Below are 19,625 nucleotides of genomic sequence, written 5' to 3'. Positions count from 1 at the left end.
AATTGCTCACTGCTGAAACACATTATCATCAACCAAGCAGCAGTATCACCAACGAACATCTGCAGAGAGAACCTGTCCATTACTTTTCATGAATGTCAATGTAAATAACAATTAAGGCTGCAATCTGTATTTTTTATTTTGCGGTGAAAATAAAAAAAAACAAGAACAGTTATTGAGCAGTACATAAAAATCAGTTTTAAAACTGTCTCTTTACCTTACCCCAGTTCGCAATGGTCAGCAATCTTGTAGTTTGATGCCAAGTAAAATATGTAAAGATAAAGATATTTAGAATGTAAAGTAACCTGTAATCTTATGTTTCAAACAGAAATGGCTAATAGAGAGAAAAAGTTTGCAGATATGGTTATGAACTTAACATTTTAGAATTGTTTTTATAATTTTATAATTATTCAACTATATTTAAGTCTTTACTTTAAAGTAAAAAAATCTATTTGATGTGATACACTTTGCATTTTAAACTCGCATGTAAGGTTCATATAATTGCAATATGCACATTATTCTAACCAATATTACATATTATTAGGCTGTTAATCTCCATCCTGTTAGATTGAAATCTTAAAAATTATTTATTGTATGAATTTATATAAAATCCCGTCATATAGCCTACAATATATTATTTGCTCATTTATAATAAAAAAATATATAATTGACTGCTCATAATTGTGATGTCATATTACCTTAATAAATAAATACAATTTTGATCAAAAATCAATTTTACTGAGGTGCCTCACAGCCCAGGGCAGGGTTCCTAATTCACACATTAATGCTCTGTCGCTGATTATGGATCGTAAATTGGGCTGACGTCAACAGTATTGATGCTCTGTCATTATAAGACAAGGCTGTCCAATTAAACTCGAATCAAATTAGATGCCTAATATTGCGGTCAGACGATGTCTTTGACCAATCCGGCTGACCAAAGGGAATGTCAGATTACTGCACAATTACAAACAAATGGGAGTGTCAAGTGAGACTCCAGGTAAGGAAAGACAGCTGGTAGTGGACAACGCTGACTCTTGTCGTGGGAGCAGCTGTCTCGGAGCAAGTTCAGATGCGCGTCGGAGAAACTTTGAAGAAATAGCAGAACTAGATCACACAGCAGTAAGTAAACTGTTTTATATGGGCGCGACTGTTTATAACTGCAAAACGAAAATACAGTAGCCTATGTGCAAGAAACGAAAAGACTGAGTTGCATGACCTGTTGAAGTGTTGCGCGTTTAAAATATTGTTTCGAGTAGTTTGAGCTTCTGCCTTGTTTTAACAACCGTTGATAAATTGTGTACAAATCTCTTTTCCACTGCACTGCTTGAAAAAGAACAGCTGCATTCAAAAGGCTATATTGCAAAATAACGATACAAAATAGGTTAACGCAACATAGCCTATTAATAATTGTTTTATTTTTAACTAACGCATTTTTTGTGTTTATCTTTGAAAGTTACGTCGCGTATTTTTACGATTAAATATGCATCTATGTGAGCCTATTCGTTTACAAATGTTCACATAGCCTAATGAAATTCAAGGTATTGTGTTATTGTATAATGTTGCATTTCGACATTCGGTAACACTTTAAAATAATGGTCCGTTGTTAACAAGTAACTATGCAGAAAGTAATAGGTAGTACTATATTAACACTTGCCTTAATACTATTAACTAATATAGAAGCAAGATTAACTAAGCAATAAGTAATAGCTAATTTAGGACAAAGGTAGTTACTTATTTGGTATTTGATAATTACTAAAGAAAAATGCCATCATTGAGAACTACTTGCGAAATATGACCAATTAATAAAGAAAAAACAATTAATTACTAATCTCAACATTAACGTACATAAAGTGAAAAAATAGGTTGTTTGTGGAAACAAATTTATGAATAAATACAAATACCAAAAGCCTAATACCAAAACATGAATGGATATATTCTACATATATAGCCTATCCATAGAAGTGTTAATGTAGTACTACCTATTACTTTCTGCATAGTTACTTGTTAACAACGGACCATTATTTTAAAGTGTTACCCAACAATTCATTTGAAAACATATGTTAATGTTTCTCTGTTTGTCAGCATATTTCAAGATCACAAGACAAATATTTACAGCACTCAACCCAATATGGAGCAAGCAAGACAAATATGTTCTTTGAAGTGAGCATAGAAAAAGGAGTCAACATGTTATAGAGACCAGCTGTGTTAGGGTATGAAGGACATTTTTATGATATCACAAAGAGTGACCAGTGGGGCATCATTACAACAAAGTTATCACACAACTTATGCTGGAGGAGGTTTTTGTTACTCAAGCAGAGTAGCAGCCTGTGAGAATAAACAAAAGGTTTTGTCCCCACAGGCTTCAAGTCAATGCTCTCTGAGCACTTCTATAATAGGAAAAAGATAAGGGCATTTTCTTATCGAAGGCTTAACAAGAAAACCCTTTGATAAATGCCTGTAAGCCATCATTTCAAAAGAGAGAAAGATCAATAAAGGGTAAACGTAACTAGTCATTAGACTTAAAAAAATAATCATTTTGAGTTGTTAGATAGTTTATTCTGTAAACCTCAAGTAAACAATGTGACTAACTCTAATGCAATCTTAAACAAACGCTGGAGTTCAAGCATCCTGAGATCTTGACGTTTGCAAACCATCACAATGAACCTGACCTCCCAGCTCCTGGATCTTATGCTGGAAGCCTCCAACCTCTCCCGCTGGAAGTTCATACAGGAATATTCCATCCCTCCTTTGGTGACAGTTCCCAGACTCCCAAGCGCCCTTCTTCCCGTCTTTGGTCTTCTCTATGTGCTCATCTTTGGGCTTGCGGTTATGGGCAACGGATCTGTGCTGGTTCTTCTATGTTGCAGGAAGGCTCTGCAGTCTCCCAGCACTTTCTTCATTTGCTCTCTGGCGCTCAGTGACCTTCTCATCTCCATTGTATGTGTTCCTGCAACACTATTACAGCACTTCTTCAGTAATTGGTTAGCAGGTAGGTAGCTTTTCATTTGTAAATGTGATTACAGTATACTGTAGGTTGACATTAAGTTACAATGTAAAGCATCACTTACAAGTAGTCGTAACTGTATACATAGTTTCAGAAATTCAAGTTCCTGATGCTCTTAATAGATGCCAAGTGGAGAAGATTATTATGGGAAAGCTTTGAAAATGTAAAGCAAAGCTTTAAAGAATCATTGCAGAAACAGGCAATGTCAAAAATAAGAGCTCTCGTTATGGTTGAATCTTAACTGAAGGCAAAATAATGATTAAGTATGAGAAAATACATACTTGAAATGAAAAGGTTTAAAGGAGGTTTAAAGAAATAAAGAAATAACAATTGTCATAAGGCCAAACAGGAGTCCAAGGATCTGACCACTCGTGAAAATATATATAATATATCTCATATTTGTATATTCTTAGTGCCTAAGCTGTTATGTTTGCTCGGTACAACCTTTTTGGAAAAACATTTATCTTTAATGCATCATCACTTCAGCCACACACAGTTAAATGAACGTCTTCAGATCCTTGTAGTCGGTTCTGTAGATTCACGTTTTTAATGCAACAACACATTTTATGAAAACAAAATCACATTTGGTGCACAAAACTTGCAATTGAAGGCTAACGCTGTCTTGATCCTTAAGAGAATAAATCGAGTTATGATTATAGTCATGACACACATCATCACCACCACTATCATAAGAACTAGAAAACAAACATTGTTTAGTGTGGGTGTTTATTGCTTCGCTGAGATTATGATATTTAGACGGTATGATAACCTTAAAAAACCTGACATTTTAGTGGTTTTGACACCGTGGCTTTTTCAAACCGCTGTAAACCTTGAAACCGGCCCATAGCTGAGATGAATTATATATCCAAGTTGTTTAATATTCATGGACTTGGAATGTATCTTCATGTTTATGAAAGAGTTTTACTAGAAGAAAAAATATTACTAGAAGCTAATTCTGGTAACACTTTACAATAAGGTTGTATTTGTTAACTTTTAGTTATTGCATTAGATAACATGACATAACAATGAACAATACTTCTAAAGCATTTGTTAATGTTAGTTCATGGAAATTTCAGCATTTATGAATACATTTTTATAATCATGTACCATGAACTAACATGAATAGCCTAATTCTATTGACATTAACAAAAATGAATACATACTGAAAAACTATATTGCTGATTGCTGGCTCATGTTAGTTAATGCATTTACTAATGTTAACAAATACAGCCTTATTGTAAAGTGTTACTTGCTGTGCGTGTGTTCACTACTCTCTGGATGGGTCCATCCAGAGAGTATTGACCTTTGTATAATGATCAGCCTATTTGAAGAAACGTCATCTCCAGTGTGAAATGCCTGGAATACTAGACTAAGTCTAGTGATGCTAGTGAGTGCAGGTGGAATCAGTAACAAAACATTTTGAGTCTGCAAGATATGTGGAGGAAATGAAGTCCTTGATGGTTTTCCATGCCCATGTACTTATCTTGCCAGACCACCCTGGTGCTCTTGTCCATTTAGACCACAATACATTTATTATCCGTACAGAATTTGGAAATAACTTCATATATTGTTAAATATATTCATATATTCAACACAGTTAAGCCATTTTTGAAGCACTAAATCCCTTACTGTGAGCCGCACTGCCAATTATTTAAAAAAAACACATTTTTAATATTACTCATTCAGGTTTTTTTGATCTACAGGGGATTTTCTGTGCAAGCTAATACCATTCCTACAAGTGACAGCTATTGCGTCCAGCATGCTCACCATGACATGCATTGCTGTAGAGCGTTTCCAGGGAATCCTTTATCCCCTGCACGTCCGCAACAGCTACTTCCTTTGCCATGCCTTCAAGATGCTGGGTGAGTAACAGAGAAAGGGAGAGAAACAGACGGACAAATATTTTAGGTTATGAGATGTATTAAGATATAGAATCTGTCCAATATTGAAGCTTTTGCAGGTCAAGAACAGGCGCTTAGAGGGATGGAAAATCATACTTTAGTTTTTTTTACATATAGGCAACAATACCACACTGTAGTTATCTGAAATAGATACCACATAAAATGAGCATATAGAAAACACTGAAAAACAATGAAAAATGTGGAATATACAGACAATGTATTTTCAGACAGACTGATAGAAACCTCCAGAAGTTACGCAAAGCCAGTCAATGGAACTGTCGACCAACAGATGTATTTATGAGCGTTGCTTCCTAAATCTTGTGAAAAGTCAAAGAATGAAAATGTTTACATTATTCTATAAAAAACGTGAAAGCCTCTGTCTTTGCTTTACAGTTGCCGTGTGGCTGGCTGCCCTGATAATTGCAGCTCCCATGTGGTTTGTCCAGAAAGTGGAGGTAAATGTGCAATCTTTAAAGATATCGCTATACTTACATCTTCTGTGCCATTGGATGTAATAGTACCCATCATGACCATTATACTGACCACTTTAGGACAGACATTTATTTAAAGCTTACTTACCCTCTTTGCCTTAATGGACATCTTCTCAAGTCATTACCAATCAGGGTAAATGGGTCATAAACATTTGTGTATGACAGCATGAAATAGCAGTCAGATGAATGTGCCTGAGAATAACAACAAATTAAGGAAAACCAACTAGTTTTCACTAACTCTTAAATAATTTGTAGTTATAAAATAAAAATAAATAATAATAATGCATAAACATATAATACAGGATAAAGATGCTAATACTTATAACACTCTTTAACCCACGCACAGAAATTACTGCCAACAACAGAGACATGTTTATTAATTCAGAAGAAATATAGGTGCAAAAAGGAACAATTCTAATAAGGCTCAGATTTTCATTATATAATAAATTACTTTTATCATGTCCCATCATGTTTGTTTTCTTTTCTGTTTATTGTCCTTGTGCGTGCAGCTTTCAATCTGTCAGTGAACACTCAGCATCTTGCAAAAGGTGTCTTGCATTCAATCATTCTTTATCCAGCCCCAAATTATCATTGATGACTCGCTGTTTGAGAGAGCATATCAAGTATAAAAATGATTTTCTTTACTCGTCACAAATACCAATCAGTGACGAGTCAAAATGATTCAGGTGAACTACACAAAATGACAAGAAAAAACATGACAGAATTATCTACTTTATTACATTAGAAAAAAAGGAACTACAGAATGTTAACTCCTAATGTAACTCTTATTACTACGGACATAAAAAATATATATATAAAAAAACACTTAAGAAATGAACATCTTTTCCCCTTAATCATATTGTATTCATCATCTTCAATGCCACGAAAAATGTTCTAGCCCTATCTGTATATGAAAGTTAAGGAGAACTGAAGCTGTCAAACTTAAAAATGCATCATAAAAGTGTTTTTAATGTGAGCCAAGACTTGAATTTTGTATGGGAAACAGACCAAATAATCTTTAAACATTTTACCATCCAGGTGAAATATGACTTCCTGTTTGATGTCCACCACACCTGTTGTTTGGAAGTCTGGCCAAGCCAGCAGCAGAGAAGAGCTTACACTACTTGCCTATCCATTCTGGTTTTCCTGGCTCCATTGGCGACCATGGCCATCCTGTACTGGAAGATTATGAAAGAGCTTTGGGGCAAGCACAAAGTACATGACATCATGTTCCAAACACTCCCAGGATCTGAAATCAACAAGATTACAAGGTAATTTGACCGCTGATTAAGTAATCATTTATAAAAAGTTTTTGATTTAGGATCATTGCCTGTGATTTTTGGCTTCAAATTAGTTTAGGTTAGAGCATGGCGCTAGCAATGCCAAGGTCATGGGTTCGATCCCAGGGATTGCACATACTCGCATACTCAAATACAAATGTATAGTATCATGCAATGTAAGTCGCTTTGGATAAAAGCGTCTGCCAAATGCATAACTGTAAATGATTGGTCAATTGCAATTGCAAAATTTTAAAGGGGTCCTAGGGGTAGTTGCAAAATCAAGAATATGAAACACACATTTTGACTTACTACATTAGATTATTATTTTTTTATACATCATTTTTTTATCAATTGTGACATGGGTTGTATCAATAGAAACCAGCAGACTGAGCTTGTGTTTGTCCATACGATTCAAGCAATTGTGCTTTCATTTGGCAGCATGCTTTTATATGTGGGTGGGATGATTTGACACCATTTGATTAACACTCCTGTGTTGTGGAACTGTTATTATTGGCATGCCTGTAACTGGGGGAATGGCTCTTGTTCTCAGGAGAAAGAAACGCGCTATAAGAATGATGGCCACCGTGGTGCTGCTCTTTGCTGCCTGCTGGGCACCTTTCCATCTGGTTTCCCTGCTGCTCGACTATGGTAACATAAAACTTTTTGAGCTGTTCTCTCTTCCTTACTATTGTACTCGAAATGATCCCTCTTTTTCTGTTCCTCACAAGGTCTCGACCACAGACAATTTGCACATTTGCGCGTCTTCCAGATTTGATATATTTCCTGCGTGTCCTTTCTTTAGTGGAGATACCGTTATAGCTGAAAAGCATAGAGAATATTAGTATATTAGTTGTCCTTTCTTGTGGCCCTCGCAGTTGACAATATAAGCATAAAAATGATTTTAGCATGAAAGCTGTTTTTAGGTGCATCTTACCTTCTACCTTTTCAGTGATGCCTTAGGCTTAATAGCACCTCTGTTATTTTTTTGAAATGTTGTTAATATGGTCAAAAATAGGCAAACTAAGACAACCATGTTAAAATGTTGTCCTCCATTTTTTTGTTTACAGCTGCGAGATGTACAGCTACAGTTACTATTATGTGAACCGTACATTGGTGACTTGGGTAATTACGGGGTAAAGTCCCCATGAACCAGAAGTTGCGATCGTTTTTACTTCCGTATTCCAACGCATTTCCAAGTGAAATGGAATTTCGAATGAGAAAAATTGTAAGTGTGGGTTTCGTCATTCTCTGCCATCTGATTGGATGTATAAAAACAGCCGTTGCATTTTGAAATGGAACTGGCAGCAGACTGACAGTTGAAGCGGAGGAGTTAATGCCTGCTCTGCCCAAGACGTCTAACATACGTCATTTAAGATGGATAGTCATTACAGGATGGAAGTGTATTTTCAGATTTTACATTTACATGTAGTCATTTAGCAGACGCTTTTATCCAAAGCGACTTACAGATGAGGGAAACAATGTAAGCAATTGGAACAACATAAGGACAACAAAAAGCATAAGTGCAATAAAAAAACTGGTCTGATATATCCTACCACAGTATACAGAGCTAAGTTTGTTTTTTTGAAAGAGTAGAAAAGAGAAAGATCCATCCACCTCACAGATGTGGCATATCAAGATGCTGATTAGACATAGCATGATTATTTCACAGGTGTGCCTTAGGCTGGCCACAATAAAAGGCCACTCTAAAATGTGCAGTTTTACTGTATTGGGGGGTCCGAAAACCAGTCAGTATCTGGTGTGACCACCATTTGCCTCACGCAGTGCAACACATCTCCTTCGCATAGAGTTGATCAGGTTGGTTATTGTGGCCTGTGGAATGTTGGTCCACTCCTATTCAATGGTTGTGCGAAGTTGCTGGATATTGGCAGGAACTGGAACACGCTGTCGTATACGCCGATCCAGAGCATACCAAACATGCTCAATGGGTGACATGTACGGTGAGTATGCTGGCCATGCAAGAACTGGGATGTTTTCAGCTTCCAGGAATTGTGTACAGATCCTTGCAACATGGGACCGTGCATTATCATGCTGCAACATGAGGTGATGGTCGTGGATGAATGGCACAACAATGGGCCTCAGGATCTCGTCACGGTATCTCTGTGCATTCAAAATGCCATCAATAAAATGCACCCGTGTTCGTTGTCCATAACATATGCCTGCCCATACCATAACCCCACCGCCACCATGGGCCACTCGATCCACAACGTTGACATCAGCAAACCGCTCACCCGCATGACGCCATACACGCTGCCATGTGCCCTGTACAGTGAAAACCGGGATTCATCCGTGAAGAGAACACCTCTCCAAAGTGACAGAAGCCATCGAATGTGAGCATTTGCCCACTCAAGTCGGTTACGACGACAAACTGCAGTCAGGTCGAGACCCCGATGAGGACGACGAGCATGCAGATGAGCTTCCCTGAGACAGTTTGTGCAGAAATTCTTCGGTTATGCAAACTGATTGTTGCAGCAGCTGTCCGGGTGGCTGGTCTCGGAGGTGAAGATGCTGGATGTGGACATTCCTGCAGTCAGCATGCCAATTGCACGCTCCCTCAAAACTTGCGACATCTGTGGCATTGTGCTGTGTGATAAAACTGCACATTTTAGAGTGGCCTTTTATTGTGGCCAGCCTAAGGCACACCTTGAACAATAATCATGCTGTCTAATCAGCATCTTGATATGCCACACCTGTGCGGTGGGTGGATTATCTCGCAAAGGAGAAATGCTCACTAACACAGATTTAGACAGATTTGTGAACAATATTTGAGAGAAATAGGCCTTTTGTGTGCATAGAAAAAGTCTTAGACCTTTGAGGTCAGCTCATGAAAAATGGGGGCAAAAACAAAAGTGTTGCGTTTATAGTTCTGGTCAGTGTATCTCTGACAAGCACTCTGATGATCTCACCATTCAGACGGGAACTATTTAATGGCACTTCGAGCAAAACTCTTGCTTCCATCTGCACCCACTCCTCAAGGCTAGAAGCAAGCGAAAGCATTGTTATTACCGAAGATTATATGCTCCAGTGGCCTTTTCGTACATTGCGTGTGTTCTGGGATTTACTTATTTATTTGTGTCTTTATGGTAACCACAGCACTGTATTGAACCTTTTCATACATCTAAACGTTCTTGCCTGTATTGTCTATGCAATACTCTTTGGCTGTTTGCAACAAAAATAGAAAACACGGGCTGTGCTTCTCGACTAAAACAAAAACACTTCAAAAGACGACATAACCAACTCCCTAACATTCAAAAACATTGGCCCGAAGACACATTGTGTGGAGCCTCTTCAGTATGTAAATAAGGCTTTAAAAATGAAAATGGTACGGAAGGGGATGCTAAGCATCATAATTAGTAGAGGCCCTCCGTTTCAGCAAATCGTGTACTGTACTTGAAAAAAACGAATACTTCATATTTTGGATGCTGATTGGTCATGTAATGCTACAGTATATTTACAAGATCTCCTCACCTAAGCATCTAAATGTATTACTGTGCAGTTCCATAGCAAACCATTATTTTAGTTTTTTTTACTTCATTTACTAAATACCAAATTCATTTTAACTTAAAATAATGTTGTAATAAAAACTTGTTTTCTTTATATTGTATAATGTGGTAGCATAGTCACACATTTGATTATTTGCAATCTAAAGTGCAATATTTGTGTCATAACTTTGATTTAAAGGGATAATTTACCCCAAAATAAAAATTATTTTATTCACCCTCATTACATCACAAACTTCTATATGACTGCTGTGGAACGTAAAAGAAAATAAATTAAGAAATGTCTAAGTGGTTTTGTGTCCATACAATAAAAATCAATGGGTGCTTTGGTTACCAAAGTTCTTCAAAATATCTTCTTTTGTGTTCTGCAGAAGAAAGTTAGTCATACAGGTTTAGAATGATATTAGGGTATTAGAGTAAATACTAAAATAATTAGAATTTTGGTAGAACTATACCTTTAAATTATACAAAATTTGGTGTTTTAACCTCATTTGATTTACCATGTTGTTACAACCGTACCTTACATGTTTGTTCTCTGAACACAGGTCAGCTAGACCTTGATTTCGACTCTGAGTTTCTCCTGGTCAGTGTGGTTCAGATCCTTGGGTTCAGTAACTCGGTATGCAACCCGCTGGTTTACGCAGCCCTCAACACGACCTTCAAGAGGGACCTGCTGGTTCTGCTCACCCGCGGACGGAAACCCGGTGGAGGTTGTTGCTTCAGCAGCCCAGGCTCCTGCTGGTTCCGGAGGAGGCACAAACGAGTGGGTGTCTCAGCAGTGGAGTCGGTAGAACCCAGACGGGGTCTGGAAAGGACATGTAGACAAGGAGGTAACAGATCATGGAGTAAACTGGCATGGGAACCTGAAGCAGAAAAACCAACGTCCAACTCGCTCCACCCTGTGAAGCTGCTTACTGCAATCAGGTCCAAAAAGAGCACCAGTACCATGGTTTTAAGCGTCATTGACCCACCACACACAGACACATCTGGATCTGACCAGCCTGCATCAGGAATAGTGGATGAGTGAATGCATGAGATGGACACCTGGATGAAACACAAAAAAATTCACAATGATTTAAGATAACAATCACGGTTAACCATCATATAGAATGTACATTTGAAGCAACCAGCTCACCATAACGAAGTTGCAAAGGGGAATCACAAAAAAGTGAGAAAATAGTTTAAAGTATATTTTGCTGTAGGGCCTGTTAAATTCTAGCAAAAAGTTGGCGCGTCTGCAAACTTGGCACAAGGAAAATCCAGGCGATGGAAATCCCACATGAAACAAACAGCACAACTCTGGCAGCAGAAACCTATCACCCCGTCCCACAGCCAGAATTCCCCCCGGCAGCTAATGATAGGGATGTTCAAACGAGAAACGCACAACCAATGACTCCCAGCTGCCAGTTTTCAGACCTTTGAAGAATGTATGGCTCCGTGCTGCTTTCAGAGCAGAGGTTATATAAATTGTATTTTTACGTATTTAAACTGCGTTTGCCATGCTTTCATCCTCCGAGCTTGTGAAGACCTCATTTGGATGAGACAAAAGCAACAGCATCATTAGTAATGACTTAGATCTGAGCTTGGAACTTGGAAGTTCAAAATATATTTTACAGAGCAAGACTATGTTGATCAATTTATATGGTGCAACGGCACAGGACTGACTCAGACATCAAAGCTTTCAGAGAGGAATCCACTGGGTTTTGCTTACCAAACATTTCTTCATATTTGTGTGTAAAAGCAGCAGGCACGATGTTTTCACACAGAATTCATGATTTACTGTATCAATACATTTTTATTATTAACTTTAATTATTGTGAATAAAACTTCTTGTGGCCTTATAAACATTGAATAAAAAATAGAAAGAATAAATGTGACCCCGTCTGTGAAATCCAGGCTCAAAATCGAATCATAAGATTAGAAGCATCAAAGTAGCCAGCCATATAATGAAAAAAGGTCAAGTTTGTCTATTGCTGTAAATGATAGATTATGTGTTAGATTTAGAGAGACAGTACTTTATTTTTTATAAAGTAAAATTTTTATTTATACGACATGGGGGCGGTTTCCCGGAAAGGGAATATCACCATGCCATAGTTAAAATAGGATATTAAAGTTGTCTTTAAAAACATACTTTACAAAAAAACAAAACATTACTGATGTGCATCTTGCGACAAAACAATCACTGATATATTTTAAGATATGTCAGAGTAAGTTGTTTTCGATCAAGACACCTCTAACATTTAAATTAGTCTGGGACTAAAGCCCTGTCCGGGAAACCGCCCCTGAAAGTAATTGCTTTAAATACTAAAATGAATAATTTTATTGACAGTGCATTTTATTAAAAAATACCAAACGTTGGCTTCAACATGGCCTTACTCGGGCAATATTAAAAATTATATTTTATGATGTTATGTATAGACAACAGTACATCACAAAAAATGATTTAATTGGGTTTTCACATGCAGGGTCACAAATGATTATGAAAAGTTTTATTATTTTAGAGTAACAAAAGTGATGTTACAGCTTGCCAAAAAAAAAACGTAATCCTGGCCTTGAAAACTGGGTATCCAATTATTACACTTATACATTTTTTTACCGTTATTCCTATTTTCAGGGTCGTGTACAGCCTCCTGCCTTTGGGAATGTGGTTTCCGTCTCAATGGATGGGCCCAAGGCTGCTAGAAGTTATTGAAGTTTAAAGCTTATTCAGCAGGAGTCTGCAGATTACTTAAAAGACGCCCACATGAGCTGTGGGCACCACACCCTCCATAAAGCAGATTTATAACAAAGCAGTTTAAGCGTGCCACAACATTCTACATTTCAGAAAATCTGAAGGTGGATGCAAATTGAGTGTCAGAACACACAGAGGGAAAGTCTGGCACCCAGACATCTCAACTTATCAACCTTAACATGATGTTGGACAATTGATTTTAAATTGAAAAGATTGCTTGTATATTTTTTTCTAGACAGTTTTGTTATTCATGGGGGGTTATTAGCTGTCTGATAAGTTGACTTGATGTGACCATTGGTTTTAGATTTGATATTCAAAGTCTTTCAGTAACTTTAACCTTTGGATACCTATAGTTTCTTCTTCTCGGAACGACTGATTAACGCTTTTCTTTGACACAGTATGTGGCACTGAACATTTCAGTCATTAGAATATATTACTAGGAAAGTATGAAGAGTAAGTATATTACAAAGAAAACAATTTTGGAATTACTATTAATTTTATACACTTTAGAACCTGATGATGAAATGGTCATGTTGCCATGGTGACTTCTTTGATTGCCATAGATTAGGAATTTTGCCTGAAGTCATTCTAGATTGTTATATTATGGCAAACAATAGTTAATGACATTCCATCTTGCAGACAGAAAGCAAAATGAATTCAACCATATATTAACATTAAAAGGAGCATGTGTGAAAAGGTCTTTTTTGCAAGTTTAACAAGTTAAACTAAATGACTCTTGAATTTAAGGCGACACGGCGTGCAATACAATTTCAGACCTGCCAACCTTGGAATCTTTTTTTGAGTACCATCAGCCGAAGAGACAGAACACAGGTTTTTAACATATAACATATTGGTTGTGAAAAAAACACTGCAGTCACATTTTTGAAAATAACTTTTCTTATTGAACACATTTGTGTATATTGTGTGTGTGTGTGTGTGTGTGTGTGTGTAAATAATCTTCAGTGAGACACCCTTGATGTATATCAATCACATTTACTTGCAGTGGCACTTGCTCTTGACTGCTTTGTTTCATAGGTCGCTGATTTGGCATTTCTGAGCAGAGCATCAGTAAAGTGTTCCATGTGGCAGTTAGTCCCCATTCCAGCCACAAAACACACACACAAACAAACACCTCTTGGTAACTTTCTATGCTGCACACATGCACTTACATTTTTTGCCAGCCTGCCATAATCTACTTTTATAATTATAAACGTGAATAAATAAGTAATCTCAAAAGTTTGCATATGACATTTTATTTTATTGACAATTATCGAGAGCTCGATTTTGCAGAGCGCATTCAATCCGCTCCGCTGTCAGGCGGATTCCTATGGCGTTATTATAATGACAAATGTCGCGAGCGCATTATTACAAGGCGAGAGCGCATTCTTGTAATACGAGCGCGCGAATCTCTCCGCTCGCACGCCGATTTCCTTTGCTCATGCACAAAACTGGACGCGCGCTTTCAATTATACGCTGCTCTCTTATGAATTTTCTCTCCTCTCGCTCAGTGAGCGTGTGCGTACTCAAAATGCGTGCCGTGCGTCCACGAATCCTTTGGTACTCTTGCTCTCGAGAGGTCCTCCTGTGTGTTCCAGGCAGAGGCGTATTAAGACCTCATGGTGCCCCTGGGCAACAGCCCCAGAGGTGCCCCCCCATCAACCCACACGCAAGAATCCACTCATTAAAAGATTTATTAAAAGATTTTATAAGAATGAAACTCAGCAATTTACAATATACTATTTTACAAGAATTATACATTAACATGACACTTTTGTAGAATAGAACACAAAAACAACTCTTTTTCATTAAGTATTTTTAACAATTAGGCCTGTAGTTAAGGGGCACCTGCTTTCTGTTGTAATGTTACATTTCAGGTTTTGATGTAGTTTAAAAAAATCACTAACATTTTTTTAACAAGTGTAAATGTTGTGCGTGCCACAAAATGGGGGTACAGGGACACACACACACACTATAGTTTGCATGTATGTATTCACATTAGGGGGACAATGGAACAATGTACAGATTTTCAGGACATTGGGACTTTAATTCACCAAAGTGGCATTCACCAGATTACAATGTATAACCCACTCCTCAAGGCTAGAAGCAAGCGAAAGCATTGTTATTACCGAAGATTATATGCTCCAGTGGCCTTTTCGTACATTGCGAGTGTTCTGGGATTTACTTAATTATTTGTGTCTTTATAGTAACCACAGCACTGTATTGAACCTTTTCATACATCTAAACGTTCTTGCCTGTATTGTCTATGCAATACTCTTTGGCTGTTTGCAACAAAAATAGAAAACACGGGCTGTGCTTCTCGACTAAAACAAAAACACTTCAAAAGACGACATAACCAACTCCCTAACATTCAAAAACATTGGCCCGAAGACACATTGTGTGGAGCCTCTTCAGTATGTAAATAAGGCTTTAAAAATGAAAATGGTACGGAAGGGGATGCTAAGCATCATAATTAGTAGAGGCCCTCCGTTTCAGCAAATCGTGTACTGTACTTGAAAAAAACGAATACTTCATATTTTGGATGCTGATTGGTCATGTAATGCTACAGTATATTTACAAGATCTCCTCACCTAAGCATCTAAATGTATTACTGTGCAGTTCCATAGCAAACCATTATTTTAGTTTTTTTTACTTCATTTACTAAATACCAAATTCATTTTAACTTAAAATAATGTTGTAATAAAAACTTGTTTTCTTTATATTGTATAATGTGGTAGCATAGTCACACATTTGATTATTTGCAATCTAAAGTGCAATATTTGTGTCATAACTTTGATTTAAAGGGATAATTTACCCCAAAATAAAAATTATTTTATTCACCCTCATTACATCACAAACTTCTATATGACTGCTGTGGAACGTAAAAGAAAATAAATTAAGAAATGTCTAAGTGGTTTTGTGTCCATACAATAAAAATCAATGGGTGCTTTGGTTACCAAAGTTCTTCAAAATATCTTCTTTTGTGTTCTGCAGAAGAAAGTTAGTCATACAGGTTTAGAATGATATTAGGGTATTAGAGTAAATACTAAAATAATTAGAATTTTGGTAGAACTATACCTTTAAATTATACAAAATTTGGTGTTTTAACCTCATTTGATTTACCATGTTGTTACAACCGTACCTTACATGTTTGTTCTCTGAACACAGGTCAGCTAGACCTTGATATCGACTCTGAGTTTCTCCTGGTCAGTGTGGTTCAGATCCTTGGATTCAGTAACTCGGTATGCAACCCGCTGGTTTACGCAGCCCTCAACACGACCTTCAAGAGGGACCTGCTGGTTCTGCTCACCCGCGGACGGAAACCCGGTGGAGGTTGTTGCTTCAGCAGCCCAGGCTCCTGCTGGTTCCGGAGGAGGCACAAACGAGTGGGTGTCTCAGCAGTGGAGTCGGTAGAACCCAGACGGGGTCTGGAAAGGACATGTAGACAAGGAGGTAACAGATCATGGAGTAAACTGGCATGGGAACCTGAAGCAGAAAAACCAACGTCCAACTCGCTCCACCCTGTGAAGCTGCTTACTGCAATCAGGTCCAAAAAGAGCACCAGTACCATGGTTTTAAGCGTCATTGACCCACCACACACAGACACATCTGGATCTGACCAGCCTGCATCAGGAATAGTGGATGAGTGAATGCATGAGATGGACACCTGGATGAAACACAAAAAAATTCACAATGATTTAAGATAACAATCACGGTTAACCATCATATAGAATGTACATTTGAAGCAACCAGCTCACCATAACGAAGTTGCAAAGGGGAATCACAAAAAAGTGAGAAAATAGTTTAAAGTATATTTTGCTGTAGGGCCTGTTAAATTCTAGCAAAAAGTTGGCGCGTCTGCAAACTTGGCACAAGGAAAATCCAGGCGATGGAAATCCCACATGAAACAAACAGCACAACTCTGGCAGCAGAAACCTATCACCCCGTCCCACAGCCAGAATTCCCCCCGGCAGCTAATGATAGGGATGTTCAAACGAGAAACGCACAACCAATGACTCCCAGCTGCCAGTTTTCAGACCTTTGAAGAATGTATGGCTCCGTGCTGCTTTCAGAGCAGAGGTTATATAAATTGTATTTTTACGTATTTAAACTGCGTTTGCCATGCTTTCATCCTCCGAGCTTGTGAAGACCTCATTTGGATGAGACAAAAGCAACAGCATCATTAGTAATGACTTAGATCTGAGCTTGGAACTTGGAAGTTCAAAATATATTTTACAGAGCAAGACTATGTTGATCAATTTATATGGTGCAACGGCACAGGACTGACTCAGACATCAAAGCTTTCAGAGAGGAATCCACTGGGTTTTGCTTACCAAACATTTCTTCATATTTGTGTGTAAAAGCAGCAGGCACGATGTTTTCACACAGAATTCATGATTTACTGTATCAATACATTTTTATTATTAACTTTAATTATTGTGAATAAAACTTCTTGTGGCCTTATAAACATTGAATAAAAAATAGAAAGAATAAATGTGACCCCGTCTGTGAAATCCAGGCTCAAAATCGAATCATAAGATTAGAAGCATCAAAGTAGCCAGCCATATAATGAAAAAAGGTCAAGTTTGTCTATTGCTGTAAATGATAGATTATGTGTTAGATTTAGAGAGACAGTACTTTATTTTTTATAAAGTAAAATTTTTATTTATACGACATGGGGGCGGTTTCCCGGAAAGGGAATATCACCATGCCATAGTTAAAATAGGATATTAAAGTTGTCTTTAAAAACATACTTTACAAAAAAACAAAACATTACTGATGTGCATCTTGCGACAAAACAATCACTGATATATTTTAAGATATGTCAGAGTAAGTTGTTTTCGATCAAGACACCTCTAACATTTAAATTAGTCTGGGACTAAAGCCCTGTCCGGGAAACCGCCCCTGAAAGTAATTGCTTTAAATACTAAAATGAATAATTTTATTGACAGTGCATTTTATTAAAAAATACCAAACGTTGGCTTCAACATGGCCTTACTCGGGCAATATTAAAAATTATATTTTATGATGTTATGTATAGACAACAGTACATCACAAAAAATGATTTAATTGGGTTTTCACATGCAGGGTCACAAATGATTATGAAAAGTTTTATTATTTTAGAGTAACAAAAGTGATGTTACAGCTTGCCAAAAAAAAAACGTAATCCAAGCCTTGAAAACTGGGTATCCAATTATTACACTTATACATTTTTTTACCGTTATTCCTATTTTCAGGGTCGTGTACAGCCTCCTGCCTTTGGGAATGTGGTTTCCGTCTCAATGGATGGGCCCAAGGCTGCTAGAAGTTATTGAAGTTTAAAGCTTATTCAGCAGGAGTCTGCAGATTACTTAAAAGACGCCCACATGAGCTGTGGGCACCACACCCTCCATAAAGCAGATTTATAACAAAGCAGTTTAAGCGTGCCACAACATTCTACATTTCAGAAAATCTGAAGGTGGATGCAAATTGAGTGTCAGAACACACAGAGGGAAAGTCTGGCACCCAGACATCTCAACTTATCAACCTTAACATGATGTTGGACAATTGATTTTAAATTGAAAAGATTGCTTGTATATTTTTTTCTAGACAGTTTTGTTATTCATGGGGGGTTATTAGCTGTCTGATAAGTTGACTTGATGTGACCATTGGTTTTAGATTTGATATTCAAAGTCTTTCAGTAACTTTAACCTTTGGATACCTATAGTTTCTTCTTCTCGGAACGACTGATTAACGCTTTTCTTTGACACAGTATGTGGCACTGAACATTTCAGTCATTAGAATATATTACTAGGAAAGTATGAAGAGTAAGTATATTACAAAGAAAACAATTTTGGAATTACTATTAATTTTATACACTTTAGAACCTGATGATGAAATGGTCATGTTGCCATGGTGACTTCTTTGATTGCCATAGATTAGGAATTTTGCCTGAAGTCATTCTAGATTGTTATATTATGGCAAACAATAGTTAATGACATTCCATCTTGCAGACAGAAAGCAAAATGAATTCAACCATATATTAACATTAAAAGGAGCATGTGTGAAAAGGTCTTTTTTGCAAGTTTAACAAGTTAAACTAAATGACTCTTGAATTTAAGGCGACACGGCGTGCAATACAATTTCAGACCTGCCAACCTTGGAATCTTTTTTTGAGTACCATCAGCCGAAGAGACAGAACACAGGTTTTTAACATATAACATATTGGTTGTGAAAAAAACACTGCAGTCACATTTTTGAAAATAACTTTTCTTATTGAACACATTTGTGTATATTGTGTGTGTGTGTGTGTGTGTGTGTGTGTAAATAATCTTCAGTGAGACACCCTTGATGTATATCAATCACATTTACTTGCAGTGGCACTTGCTCTTGACTGCTTTGTTTCATAGGTCGCTGATTTGGCATTTCTGAGCAGAGCATCAGTAAAGTGTTCCATGTGGCAGTTAGTCCCCATTCCAGCCACAAAACACACACACAAACAAACACCTCTTGGTAACTTTCTATGCTGCACACATGCACTTACATTTTTTGCCAGCCTGCCATAATCTACTTTTATAATTATAAACGTGAATAAATAAGTAATCTCAAAAGTTTGCATATGACATTTTATTTTATTGACAATTATCGAGAGCTCGATTTTGCAGAGCGCATTCAATCCGCTCCGCTGTCAGGCGGATTCCTATGGCGTTATTATAATGACAAATGT

General features: G+C 37.3%; 1 protein-coding gene across 1 annotated transcript; it reads left to right on the top strand.

The window, feature by feature from the left end:
* Positions 1-1,600: 1,600 nt before the first annotated feature.
* LOC130570682 (pyroglutamylated RF-amide peptide receptor) lies at positions 1,601-17,365 on the top strand. Its single transcript, XM_057361065.1, has 6 exons — positions 1,601-2,986; positions 4,705-4,863; positions 5,296-5,357; positions 6,432-6,664; positions 7,224-7,321; positions 16,088-17,365. The coding sequence occupies exons 1-6, from the start codon at positions 2,656-2,658 to the stop codon at positions 16,567-16,569; spliced, it is 1,365 nt and encodes a 454-aa protein (XP_057217048.1). The 5' UTR covers positions 1,601-2,655; the 3' UTR covers positions 16,570-17,365.
* The last annotated feature ends 2,260 nt before the right edge of the window (positions 17,366-19,625 follow it).

The sequence above is a fragment of the Triplophysa rosa genome, linkage group LG19 (genome assembly GCF_024868665.1).
Source record: "Triplophysa rosa linkage group LG19, Trosa_1v2, whole genome shotgun sequence".
Classification (NCBI taxonomy): Eukaryota; Metazoa; Chordata; class Actinopteri; order Cypriniformes; family Nemacheilidae; genus Triplophysa; species Triplophysa rosa.
This window is presented reverse-complemented; position numbering and strand designations above follow the sequence as displayed.

What these genes read in the sequence shown, in the direction of transcription:
- LOC130570682 (XM_057361065.1), top strand. Translation starts at nt 2,656, where the DNA reads ATGAACCTGACCTCCCAGCTCCTGGATCTTATGCTGGAAGCCTCCAAC. An exon ending in CCATGCCTTCAAGATGCTGG is followed by an intron (nt 4,864 to 5,295) that starts GTGAGTAACAGA and finishes TTTGCTTTACAG; the next exon opens with TTGCCGTGTGGCTGGCTGCC. An exon ending in TTCCCTGCTGCTCGACTATG is followed by an intron (nt 7,322 to 16,087) that starts GTAACATAAAAC and finishes CTCTGAACACAG; the next exon opens with GTCAGCTAGACCTTGATATC.